We start from the raw sequence: 14,099 nt of genomic DNA, 5'->3' as shown, positions 1-14,099 counted from the left end.
AGGTCATCCTGAATCCAGGGCCGGGTGCTTTATCCACTGTGCCACCTAGCTGCCCCCTTGATTTGCTTTTTAAAAGTTTACCCTTTCTCTGATCTTGTGTGGGTTTAAAAAATAATAATTTTATCATCCATTCCAGCCTTTGTCTTGACAAGCTATATCCATGTTCTATAGCATTCTTTTATTTCAAAGAAGGCCACTACCAATATAGAAAGGGATTTTTAAAAATATTTTTTTTCAGACTGAGCAGGAATCCCTTTCACTACTTTCTCAACCAGATCCAGCCTCCACTTGGCCCTTTAAAAACATTTTTAACTGTTAAATATTGAATTAGTAAGGATGTGTGTGTTTTTCAAGCTTTTTTAAATCCTTTCCCTCTTTAAATACAGTCCAGTTTCTCAGGCAAGATAAGCATATGTGAGTGTAAACTGAGGACCAAGAAAAGGATTAGAAAGAAAGGAATTTGGTTTCATAGATAAGCACACAGTATTTGAACTCTGTGAGCACGTTGCTTAGTTTTGTTTATTTGCTTACTTGTAAAACAGGTGTTTGTACTTCTTTGAGCATCAATATAATTGGCATTGTGTGAGTCTGTGAGGATAGTGTGCCAGTTCTTTTGCTCAAGCAGTGTGTGACATGGATAGTGGAAATCACACTCAGGTGTGTTGTGTACTTGTGTGTTTCACTGATAATGCTCAAGTAAATCTTCTAATCACTCTAAGTTCACTCATTTGGTGTGAATTAGCATAGGAGAGCCTCACACTGGTGTTTGTGAGAACTCCAGCTAGTGATGCCGAGCTCCATTTCTATCCCTTTCCATCTCCTCCCATTTCCTCTCAACCCCTCCCTACTAGTGCGTTGCAACATCTTCAGACGCAGAGAACTGCACCCAACCAACGGTGCCTCCCAAAGCTGCAACCTGCAGTCCAGGGCACAGCCAGAGTTGCCAGAAAGGAGACCAGCAGCGGGAGGAGCAGCAGCAGCATCACCACTACTAGGTGTATCGCTATGGCCAAGAGTCGCAGGGACAGAAACAGCTGGGGTAGGTAGCAAACAGTACTTTTCTCCTTATAGCCTTCCCTGGACTCAGAACTTGATATTTGTAACCAATGCTTGTAAAATGGGGAGGGGAGAAAACCAAAGCCGGCCTTGACTCTTGCTGTTGTATCGCAGGGCTGGGCGAAAGCAGTTAAGAGTGCGGGCTGCTCGCCTTTTAAGTGTATGACTTACGGCTGAGGTGGCTCGGTCTCCCGTTTTCACTCAGTATGAGAATGGGCCTAGTATGAGCTGCTGGCCCGTCTAGGTCTAAGCCTACAATCCTTCCTCCCTTTCCCAATTCGGTCCCAGCATTTGGTCAAACAGCTCTTCCCCGGAGGTCTTAGGGGATGTGCGCGGGATGGACTAAAAAAAAAAAATCATTGGAGACCGAGGGAAGGGGACGGTAATGGGGTCACCGACCAAGAGGAGGTGGGAGAATATTGCAGCAAGAGAGCGGACACTTTGGGCCGAGCCTACGTCCTCCGGGCCCTGGCTCCTTGGGCTGCGGGGGTTAGGGTGTGGGGTGGAGGGGGCGGGGGAAGAGGATCAGAGGTAGGGAGGAGAGGGGATGAGAAAGGAATGGAGGGGGACAGAACAAGGTTACTGAGCTCCTGACTGAAGCGGCTAAGTAGAGCCTTTCTCCCTCAGTAGGCTTGCTATATGTCAAAGACTCGAGCCTGTCTAGAGGGCGAGGATTGCTAAATCTCAGACAGCCTCTTCTCTTCGAGGATGCTTCCATTGCGAGAGCAGGGCGTTTAGACAGGAAAGAGCCGCGCAGTGGGAATGCATCTTTCTTTCGCTCCTACCCCCCCACGGGTCTGACACCCTGGTTTTAGGCTGCTTTGTTTCCCGATTTTCCCCCTGCAGGATACTGAGCTCGTGATTCAGAGTCCGGCTGGGAGGGGTGGGGGAGAGAGTGAGAAGCCCAGTGGGCTCCCTCAGTTAGAGGGTGGGCGGTACTCTCCCAGGCAAACAGAGCCAGTGCAGAGATGTGAAAGCGATCCAAGCCCCACCCGCTTGATGCTCCGGAACCGGATGATGCAGTTTTGTTCCTGATCAAGGGTTCCTACCTTTTCTTGGAACAGCCTAGTTAAGGCCGCTGCGGTCATAGGGATAGCTCATTCATACAAAGCGCTGCAGCCTTATGTCACTATGACAACAAAGGGAGAGGATTGTTTTGACTATCTGATAGGATTTTGTTTTTAGTTAAGGAAATTTCATCGTTCTGACCCAGGGGACCTAAGTTCAATTGTGTATGGTTGTTACAGGCACTTTTTTTTTTTACATGTATGCTTTATACAGATATTTGTGTGGGGGCCTCATTTATTTTGTGCTTTTAATTTTCCTCATGGTTACAACATATAACCATCTACTTCTATAGGCAAGGCATAAATTGGGGCAAATCTCAAAGGAATGTATTGAAAGTGAATGTATTGGGAAGAAGCTCAGGAATTTCCTATAAAAACATTTAAGCCTAAGAATAACCAAATCTTACCCTTATGAAATTCTATTATTGTAGTAATAACTAAACATCTTTCTCAACTGCTAAGAATCTGGTGACTTTTTATCAATATTCATACACTTCACCTGTCTGCAATTTAAGAACACCATCAACATACTATTCTCCTTTGTTTCCAGAACACTGACCTTTCCTAGTTACCTATTTGTCCAGCTGGATCATCATCCATTTTGAGCCTCCTAGTCACAAGTGTTCCTCTAGGCTCAGTCCTCAGGTTATTTTCTCTTTGTGCTCTACTTAGCTAACATAATTTCAATCATTTCTATTTAGATGACTTAAATCTTTTTGTCTACCACTAATCTCTTTCCTTAATGTTAGTCCCAAGTTTCCAGTTTCTTAGTGGACATTCCCACCTGGATGTTGTAAAAGGGTCTCAAAGTCAGTATGTTCAAAATAGAACTCATCATCTTTGAAAAAAGAAACCCATCTTTCCTTCAAATTTCCCTATTTCAATTTGGTATTGAGTACTTCCAGTCACCTAATTTTTCATCCTTGAAGTCATCCTTAACATCCTTTACTCATTCCCTGATCCATGAGTCTATCTCAACATCTCTTGTATCTGTTCCTTGCCCTCAACTCACACTACAACCATCCTAGTTTTCAGGCCTTCATCTCTCCCATGTTTCTAGACCCATTCCCTGTCCAATACCACTACCAAAATCATCTTCCTATAGCACAACTCTGACCATGTCACTGATACAGTGGCTCCCTTATTGACTTTAGGATAAAATAGAAATTCTTCAACCTGTCATTTTGAACCCTTCACAAACTGCCCCCAGTCCATCTTTCTATATTTATTCCACATTACTATCTATTCCAGACACACTGACCCACTAGTTACTTCAAGGTGGAATTCTTATGTGTTCCTCATGCTTGCAGTGTACTACCTCCACACCTCTGCCCCTTGAATCCTAAACTACCTTCAAGAACCCATTCAAGCTCTACATCTTTTCCAAAGACTTTCATAATTATTTTATTTGTATTGCTGTCTCTTACTCCTCGAATTATTTTGTATTTACTTATCTGTGCATATTGTTAGATCTTTCTAAAAACATAAAATTTTCAGTTTTGTATCCCCAGTGTCTGGGGCACTAGGAGGTTAAATGACATCAGAAGCAGGACTTGTATGCAGGTCTCCCTAGCTCCAACATCAGTTCTGTACTAATTTTCTAACTAATAAGTGGTGGTTGTTCAGTTGTTAACTTGTGTCCAACTTCAGGGCGGCTAGGTGGCGCAGTGGATAAAGCACTGGCCCTGAAGTCAGGAGTACCTGAGTTCAAATCCGGCCTCAGACACTTAACACTTACTAGCTGTGTGACCCTGGGGCAAGTCACTTACCCAATTGCCTCACTAAAAACAAAAAACAAAAAAACTTGTATCCCAACTTGTGTCTTCATGACCCCATGGACCTTAACATGCAAAGACTGTCCATGGATTTTCTTGACAATGATACTGGAGTGGTTTGCCATTTCCTTCTCCAGTGCTCCATCCAGAGGCACCTGGGTGCCCCCAAACTAACAATAAATAGAGCACTAGGCCTGGAGTCAGGAAGATGTGAGTTCAGATTTGGCCTCAGATGCGTACTAGCTGCAGGACCCTAGACAAGTCAATTAACCCTATTTGCCTCAGTTTCCTTCGCTATAAAATGAGCTGGAGAAGAAAATGGCAAATCACTCCGGTATAATTGCCAAGAAAACCCCAAAAGGAATGACCAGAAGTCAGACATGACTGAAAAACAACTAAACAAGAATGACGACAATAACTAATAACTAATAGTTGTTAACTAGTAATTAATTAATAATATATTAAAGCTACATTAATGCTAATAGTATTAATAATAATGGCTAATATTTATATAGTACTCATTAAGTGCCAGGTGCTTTACAAATATTGTATTATTTAATCTTTACGACACCCCTAGAAGGTAGGTACTATTATTATCTCCTTTGTACCAGTTGAGGAAATTCAAACAAACAGAAGTTATATTACTTGCCCATGGTCACATAAGTTTCTGAGGCTGCATTTGAATTCAGATCTTCCTGTCTCCAGGTCCAGATCTCTATCTACTGAAACACCTACCTGCTTCCAATTCCATTCCACTCAGAGGTGCTTAATAAATGTCCATTGAATTGAAATTTAATTTTATTTAATTCTTCAAAAGACTTTGAATGTTCCTTTTAATATTGATTTCATTTGGCCAGTTTTGTTTCTTTGTAATATATAAATCAAAAGCTCTTGTGAAACATATGTTCTTGCTCTTGTGACGGATGTTCTTGAGGGCCATGTTCTGCTAAACAATCCTGCTTATGGACAGACTAACCTTTTTTCCTTTGCAATTTCTGAGCATCTCACCTCTGTTAAAAAAATTTGTTAAGTGGCACAGGCTTACTTTCTTAGAAGAATTATTCAAGGCAGGCATATATGCTTAAGAACCTGAATGTGCCCATGAACTCACTTGTGTATATACTGAATATGCTCTCTGAGCATAAAAGAAAAACGGAGGATTGTATGATATGATTATGGATTTGAGTCAGATTAAACTCTGAGGATGGGGTCTGGAAGGTACCCAGCATATTCTGGATTTGAGTCACTGTCGTTGAGCTCTTCAGCCATGCAGGATTTCAGCCCATCAGTCCAAGTCCAACTCATCACCAGTCTCTCCTTCGTGAAGTTTCAGAATCAGGGTCTTTAATCTTTTCTCAGTGAATTGCTGAGTCACCATCAGCTGCATCTGTTGAACTGCACGTTGTATCAAACCTATAAAGCAAGGGACTAAACAGGGACAAGTATAAGGAGAACTCCAAAATTACAAATGAATACCTAATCCTGTCCCATAGGCATCTTTCAGGAGGTAAATTGGGGTCTAATTAATTATCTCAATATACCATATACATGTCAATAACTACCAATATTATAACAACAAATATGATTTAAAACCTCTTTATAATTTCAGTGATGTGCTCCCAGTGTCCATTCACTTAGCAATTTTCATCTTTGATCTCAGATGCCCCTATTAGAACCTTTTACAAAACAAATTTAAATAGCAAATACAACTGTTTTCCCATTTCATCCAAGGAAAGAGTAATTTCTAATTGGCCCCTTCTAGGCCTGAGTATCCCCAACTAGACTCAGGCTCACCAGGCTACCACTACATTTCCCCACCCACTAGGATGATAACTAGGGGTTCCCCGATTTCTTCCTAGAAATCCCCCTGAATGGTCACCCAGTTACTCACCAGTCTGGGTCTGTGCACACGTTGTGACCGAACCAATCTGGATACTCCTCATTACTTTAGCCGGCATCCCTGTGTCTGGTTGGCTTTTAAGTCTCTCTCTCTCTCTTTCCGGGCATGGATGCTGAGAAGCCTCACCAAGAGCCAGACCCCTGAACCTGCTGAACTCAGCAGGGACGTCCTTGTTGAGAAGGACAGGCTCCTGGGAGTCTCCAAAGATCCCCAAAGAGATCCCGGACGCGCCCCCATCTGTATGGAGCAAACTCAAATCCATAATCATATCATACACCTACAAATTTCTCTTATTTCATCTGCTTTGATTTTGTGCTAAAAGTTTTTATGATAATATGTAATGTAGGGGGTAGCTAGGTGGCACAGTGGATAAAGCACCCTCCCTGGATTCAGGAGGACCTGAGTTCAAATCTGACCTTAGACACTTGATACTTCCTAGCTTTCTGACCCTGGGCAAGTCACTTAACCCTCATTGCCCTGTAAAAAAAAAAAAGGAATAAAATGTAAAAAAAATAATAATATGTAATGTAAAGTGTCTTTTTTGTTATGTTTTCTCTTTGGTTAAGAATTCTTCCCCCAGCCACCATTGTGAAAGGTACTATCTTCCATTCTTCACTAATATCTTTATGATGTGGCCTTTTATACTATGGTCATATATCTATTTGGGGTTTACTAATGGCATATGTTATTAAGTTGCTAGTCTAAACTTCTGTAAAATTTCTTTCCAATCTTCCTAGTAGTTTGTTGAGAAACTCAGAATTGCCGCTCAGATTTATCAAACACTAGGCTGATGTTTTGGTTACTTCTACTTCTTTCTTATCTTATTATAGTTTTCATATCCTAACTGGTACCAAATAGTTATTGATATTTTATAATAATATATGCCTTAAGTAGCTGTAAGAAAATTTAACATGCTACAAGAAGAGTTGGTAGAGTTTTGAACCTGAGCCAAGTGGGCAGGAATATAGAGTGAGTCACTTCTCCAGACCTAGGACTCATAGATCTAGAAGAAAAGACTATTGTTCTTCATTTTACTCAAGCTCTGCATGAATGAAAAGAAATATGGGGCACAGGTAGTCTAAAAAGCAAGAAAAGGGGCAGACTCCCTTCTCCCAAAGAGCTGAGACAGACAGAAAACAGAAAACAGAACAGAATATTTAAAATGCATTTAAGGAGAAAATTTGATTTAAATGTAGTAATGACAAAACTTCACATTTCTATTACCTCATTTGAGCTACAAAACAAAGTGGTGACATAGCCAGGGTTAAGATAGGCATTAGATTTATTTTACAGATGAAAAAACAGATTTAGAGAGCTGCTAACAGAGGTAAAGGGCCTATGCATGTGCATTGGGCACTGGCAGCTCCTAACTCCCAAGGTCAACTTTCTTATTTTCCAGGGAAGTCCATCTCTTTCTAAGAAACCATCAAGAGCAACTATATAGTTGGAAGTACCTACAGTTCATCCATGTCTATCCCATTCCCTCCACTCGTACTAATATCTGAAAAAAAGGAAGCATAAACTTAAGCAATTTATATGAAGTCACATTGATTAGAATTGGAATTAGAATCCTTGTCTCCTATCTTTTGTGCTTTCTGTTCCTTTCCACTGCCTGTTTACAAGGCATGATGATTAAAAACAGGCCTAAATCAAGGTGATACCAGTTGAGATAATGGAAAGATTTGGAATCAAGAGACCTGAATTTTTATCTAGTCTGTCTTTTATTAGCTGAATGGCTTTGTACAAATCATTTATTCCCTCTGGACTTGATTTTCTTAATCTATACATAACAATAAGAATCACTAGGAACTCTCTGTCTTTACACCCACACAAAGGAGCTCCAGAGAGAATAACAAACTTAAGTTTGACTCATGATTAGAAACTACCCTGAAACTGAGGAGTAGAAAGGTACTCAGTATACAATGTAAATCAGGTATAAGACAGTTATTTATTTCCTAAATATTTCCTAAAAGAAATATTTGACAAGGATTCTTAGAAACATATTAACAGGGGCAGCTAGGTGGCGCAGTGGATAGAGCACCGGCCCTGGAGTCAGGAGTACCTGGGTTCAAATCCGGCCTCAGACACTTAACACTTACTAGCTGTGTGACCCTGGGCAAGTCACTTAACCCCAATTGCCTCACCAAAAAAAAAAAAAAAAAAGAAACATATTAACAAAGATAAATAATCAGTATTGTTATATTATCTTGGAAGGGTTGGGACTTAAACATCAAAAAGGAAAGCAGGTGGGGGAGGCAGCTAGATGGCACAATGGATAAAGCACGGCCCTGGATTCAGGAGGACCTGAGTTCAAATCTGGCCTCAGACACTTGACACTTACTAGCTGTGTGACTCTGGGCAAGTCACTTAACCCTCATTGCCCCACAAAAAAAAAAAGAAAGCAGGTCCTGCTAAATCGTTTCACCTCAACTCTACATTGTCTCTGGATGACTGCTTTCCATGACTCATGTCAATCTAGGGATTGGGGTTTCTCCTCTTTTTCATGGTCATTTTCTAAAAGAAGCATATGGTAGCAGAACATGCTTTCTCCTACCAGTAAGCCAGAACTGAGAGAACCAGAACCTTCATATAGCTCAAACTAACAAGGATACTTCCAAATCTGAATCTGTCCATCTCAATTATGCTATTTGTTCATCTGTGCTCAGGAAAGCGATTGAAAACAGAAGAGACAGCTATGGTCCCAAAGTCTAGGCTTTCCTACCTCAATACATATGCTTACCTGTCATATGGTTTAGAATCACCGTAATCCTGTGGTAAAGGAAGGATGGTCCCTCTCTATCCTTTCAGAGGAAATACATGTAGTAAGAACTTGCTACCCATTCCAGAGTCAATGAGAAAGAAAAAGTGGGGAGAGAAAGGAAGGAAGAAAAGAAAAGAAAAGAAAAGAAAAGAAAAGAAAAGAAAAGAAAAGAAAAGAAAAGAAAAGAAAAGAAAAGAAAAGAAAAGAAAAGAAAAGAAAAGAAAAGAAAAGAAAAGAAAAGAAAAAAGGAAAGAAAGAAAGAAAGAAAGGTATTTTTCCTTTTTAATTGATATAGCATCTTCCCTTGCTGATGGGAAGGAACAAGGGACTGATGTTTTCTGCATTATGTTAAAGCACTGATCTATTCAGTATTGAAACACATTTCCTTTGACACTGGTAAGGGTACTCTAAGAATGCTTCATAGGGTGAATTACAATCTAAAACCTCTCCCCATTACATATAAAAGTTGAGACTTAGATGATCTTTTGTTTGTTTTTGTTTTTGGTGAGGCAATGAAGGTTAAGTGACTTGCCCAGGGTCACACAGCTAGTAAGTGTCAAGTGTCTGAGGCCAGATTTGAACTCAGGTCCTCCTGAATCCAGGACCAGTGCTTTATCCACTGCACCAACTAGTTGCCCCCGACTTAGATGATTTTTAAAGTCCCTTCTATTTATAAATCTTGTTCCTAGAGCAGATAGTTAACTTCATTTTGTTCAATATAAAAAATAATAAGAAAGATGATTGTATAAAAACTGAATTGTTATAATTTGTTTTGGGTTTTGTTTTTTGTTTTTGTGGGGCAATGAGGTTTAAGTGACTTGCCCAGGGTCACCCTGCCAGTGTCAAGTGTTTGAGGCCGGATTTGAACTCAGATCCTCCTGAATTCAGGGCCAGTGCTTTACCTACTGCACCACCTAGCTGCCCCTATAATTTGTTTTTTAAAAGAACTACATTGCATATATATGTATATTTATAATTTAACAAGATAGGAACAAAATTTCTCTATTACATGCACACACACAGAGACATACATATATAGTTTTCTTCTATTTCTTTGCACTGCTTGTTTAAGAAAACATTATCTCTTCTTGCTATTCTCTGGTATTCCGCATTCAGTTGTATAAGTTTTTTACTTTCTCCTTTCCATTTCACTTTCCTTATTTCCTTAGATATTTATAAAGCCTCATCAGACAGCTAATTTGATTTTTTGCTTTTCTTTATCTTTATGATATTTTTTGTTGCTTGCTTCTGTACAAGATAGCTTAGTTCTTCAGGTATTCTCTATCTGCCAGATCTAATCCCTTAAATCTATTTATCACCTCCACTTCATATTCACCATGTGTTTAGCCTTTACCCATCAATAAGTACATAGTTGTTTTCCAATTCTTTACTATAACAAAAAGTTATGCTACAAATATTCTTGCATGTGTGAGCTGTTTCCCTTTGTCCTTGACCACCTTGGGTCATTGTCTTTGACATCCTTATGGTCATGTCATTGAGTCAAAGAATATGTAGATTTTAGTGATATTTTGTTTAGTGTTTACCAGAATTATTGAAGTACTTCACAGCTCCACCAACAACGCATTAGTGTACCTATCCTGTCACGGTCCCTTCAATAACCATCACTTTCTTTTTTTGTCATATGATTTAAGATTAGTTACTGTATGACCTTCTTCATTCTATTTCACTATTTCCCTTGAAAGTTTTTGCCTATTACTTCCCCAAATAAATTGTATCATAATTTTGTCTAGTTCTGTGAAGTAGTTTGTATTGGTATGTAGTGGTTTGATTGGTATGACAGTAAGTCTGTAAGTTAACTTAGGTAGCATTATAATTTTTGTTATATTGGTAGAGCCCAGCCATCATTGATATTTCTATGATCATTTGTCTTTATTACCGTAAAGTAGCTATAGTTGTATTCCTGTAAATATCAATTATATTTTTGCAAGTGTACTGCCAAATATTTTATGTATTTTTTTAGTTTTTTGTGTATGTTCTGGCTCACTCTACTTGACGGGTTTTGGATTGACTTTAATTCCATCATCTTGAGCCCTATCAGTGTCATGCCCTAGCCCCCACTATCTGGTTCCATTGGTTTGTGCCCCAGTTCCATTTAGTCATTTAACAATGATTAACTTACAAAGAAAATGTTGCTGTTTAGTTGAATCGTTGTGTCTGATTCTTTGTGACCCCATTTGAGGTTTTCTTGGCAAAGATATTGGAGTGGTTTACCATTTACTTCTCTAGCTTATATTACAGATGAAGAAACTGAGGCAAACTGGGTTAAGTGACTTGCCCCTTACAAAGGGATGTTTGCTTCAAATAAATAGCAAGAGCAAGGAACATACTCTGTTCATCCCACTTCAGTCTCTAGGAAGAATGGATTCAATCTTAGCTCAGTTCCCATATAGCATTGATCCCATCAAGTTCACATCTGGATGCTGTATGATTGTCAAGTGAGTCCTCATCTAAGCTACTACTGAGATGAGTCCTAAAAGTCACTCCCAAAGATCCATGGGGCATTAATGCTGGACTGACTGCAAACCCCACTTGCTGGGATACCAGAATGTTAAGGGTTTTCCTAAACTTTCAAAACTTATAAGATCAGAGTCTCCAACCTCTTTACCTAAAATGGAAAAGAACAAACACAGAAGCCATGGACCAAAGCCATATATGTAAGTATTAGGAGAGGGCCCAAGGCTTCTCCCTTTACAGTATTCTCTTTTGCCCAAGACCATCAGCAAAGGAATCAAACCAGAGAAAGAGTAGCCAAAGAGCTATTAGCTAATATTTTGTTTGCTAAGGCTTTTTGAAGGCATCTGCAGATTTGGATACTTAGCCATCTGAAAAGATTTCTCCTAACCACATGGTTAGCAGATCAGATCTAGTTAAGTAGGCCTCTCACATATGTTCAGTAAAATCAAAGTTGTATGCATATATCAGACTCCAGTTCCAATTTAAGTAGACTTTTTCCATCTCCTCCCACTAAGTTTTTTTTTAGTAGTATACAGAAAAGTAGATGATTTTCATGGATTTATTTCCATAATATGGATATAAGTAACTACTTTTTTTTTTTCATTTAAGTCATATAGTTTCTTTTCAGGCCAGAGCTCATAATGTCCCTCCCAGCAGGGGGTGTCATTCCAATTCTCACAGGTGGGGAAGGGGTAAACAATCAGATATAGGCTATACATGTGCAATTATGTAAAACATTGCCATATTAGTCATTTTGTATAAGAAAACTTGAATAAAAGGAAAAAATGAAAGTGAAAAATAGCATGTTTCAGTCTGTGTTCAATTGATATCAGTTCTTTTTTATGCTGATAGGTTTTTTTTCCAGTTACATGTAAAGGCAGTTTTCAAAATTCATTTATGTAAGATTTTGAGTTCCAAATTTATCTCCTTCCCTCTCTTCCCCCTTCCCAAGGTGGCAAGCAATCTGATACAGGTTATATATGTACTGTCACATTAAACATATTTCCACATTAGTCATGTTGTGAAAGAAGAATCAGAACAAAAGGGGAAAACCTCAAAAAAGAAAAAAACAATACAAAAAGTAAAAATAGTATGGTTCAATCTTCTTTCAGATTCCACAGTTCTTTTTTGCAAATAATTTATGACTATTGGAATCGGATTTTTGTTGAATGTTTGATAGATTTCACTTTTAAATTCATCCGGCCATGAGTTATTTTTTCCTTGAGAAGTTCATTTATAGTTAGTTTCAATTTCTTTTTCTGGGATTTGGTTATTTCAATTCTTTATGGCCTGTTCTATTAATTGGGGTATTTTGTATTTTAAAATATATTCATCTATTTCATTTAAGTTAGCAGTCTTATTGCAATATAATTAGACAAAATAGTTTCTAACAATGTCTATTTTCTCTTTGTGAATACTCCACTTTAATTTTTATTTTGGTAGTTGAGTTTCCCTTTTTTTTTTTCAGGGCAATGAGGGTTAAGTGACTTGCCCAGGGTCTCACAGCTAGTAAGTATCAAGTATCTGAGGCTGGATTTGAACCTAGGTCCTCCTGAATCCAGGGCCAGCACTTTACCACTGCACCATCTAGCTGTCCCAAGTCTCCCTTTTTAAAAAGATCTGGTTAGGTGATGGTTTGTCTATTTGTTTCTTCCTCTCGCCCCAGAAATAAATCAGTTCCTACTTTTATCTTAGCAATTAAGGTATTTTTTTTAATTATCCATTTTGTTTAGCTCTTCATTTGATTTTCATAATTAGGTTTTTTGATTTGTTGCTTTTCTAGTATTTTAAAGTTGTAAAATATCTGATTCATTTATCTCTTTTTCCTCTCTTTTGTTGATGGAAATGTTGAGAGACATAAAATTTCCCTTAAGGACTGCTTTTGCTATATCCTAAATTTTGGTATGCTGTCTCATTGTGGTCATTTTCTTTGATTAAATTATCTATTACTTGTATGATGAAAGTTGGAATAAGGATCTTCAAAGCTTATATGGGCACACCTACAGTACAATTTTAGAAATACAAGCCAAGAGAGGACCCTAAAACTAGTAAGGAACATATTTTTGAGAAATTAATATTTAGCTTTTGTTCTGATTTTAGAATTATCTTGGCTGTTTTATCAGCTTATGCTCTGGGCTCTTATTAAGGGTTTATTTTCCCTTTTGAAATCTTTCATGCCTTTAGTTTATTTCTCCTTTAATTCACTTTAAAAGGAGTTTATTGATATTTCATTTATATTACAAGTATTTACAGATTTCTCTCACTTCTCTTATAACAAAGTAAAACAATTATAACTAATAATAATACAGTACTCATCTGAAAGCTCATGCAAAATTTTGTATTTGTAGCATCTACCTCCCGTCTCTCTAATTTTTAAAAATTAACAGACACCAATTAACAGGACTTTCCCCCTCTGAATAGGAAAAAGAAACAATTTTTGTATGAAATATGCATTTTTCAAATAAAACATTCCCTCAATAGTTGTATATACACACACATATACATACTTATATACACACATGTGTATGTGTATATATATGTGTATATGTATGTATTATGTATGTATGTATCATTCTGCTTTCTGTATCACCTCTTTGTTATGGATAGCATGTACTTGTAATGTCTGATCCACAGCCAGGAAGTTTCAGTGAAACCTCAGACACTTACTAGCAAGTCACATAACTGTTGTCTGCCTCAGTTTCCTCAACTGTAAAATAGAGACAATAATAGTACTTACCTCTCAGGGTTTCCATGAGGATTAAATGAGGTAAAATTTATAAAGCATTTCAAAGTGTCTGCAACATAGTAGGTGCTTAATGAATGCTTATTTCCTTCATGAATAGTCATTGTATTTTTGAGGGGTGGGGCAATGAGGGTTAGGTGACTTGTCCAGGGTCACACAGCTAGTAAGTATCTAGTGTTTGAGGCTGAATTTGAACTCAGGTCCTCCTGAATCCAAGGCCCCAGTCATTGTATTTATTAAAGTTATTTCAACTTTCAGGGCAGCTGGGTAGCACAGTGGATAAAGCACCACCCCTGGATTCAGGAGGACCTGGGTTCAAATC

General features: G+C 38.4%; 1 protein-coding gene across 2 annotated transcripts in view; it reads left to right on the top strand.

Moving 5' to 3' along the window:
* Window positions 1-774: 774 nt before the first annotated feature.
* ATL1 (atlastin GTPase 1) overlaps window positions 775-14,099 on the top strand; it is a 93,503-nt gene continuing 80,178 nt past the window's right edge. For both annotated transcript variants that reach the window (XM_043982038.1, XM_043982037.1), the window contains exon 1: window positions 775-1,039. In XM_043982038.1, the coding sequence (XP_043837973.1) occupies window positions 1,006-1,039 (34 nt within the window). In that variant the 5' untranslated portion in view covers window positions 775-1,005. The remainder of the gene's footprint in view (window positions 1,040-14,099) is intronic.

Source organism: Dromiciops gliroides, chromosome 2, assembly GCF_019393635.1.
Source record: "Dromiciops gliroides isolate mDroGli1 chromosome 2, mDroGli1.pri, whole genome shotgun sequence".
Lineage (NCBI taxonomy): Eukaryota > Metazoa > Chordata > Mammalia > Microbiotheria > Microbiotheriidae > Dromiciops > Dromiciops gliroides.
The sequence above is the reverse complement of the archived record's forward strand: the minus strand, read 5'-3'. Positions and strand labels throughout refer to the sequence as shown.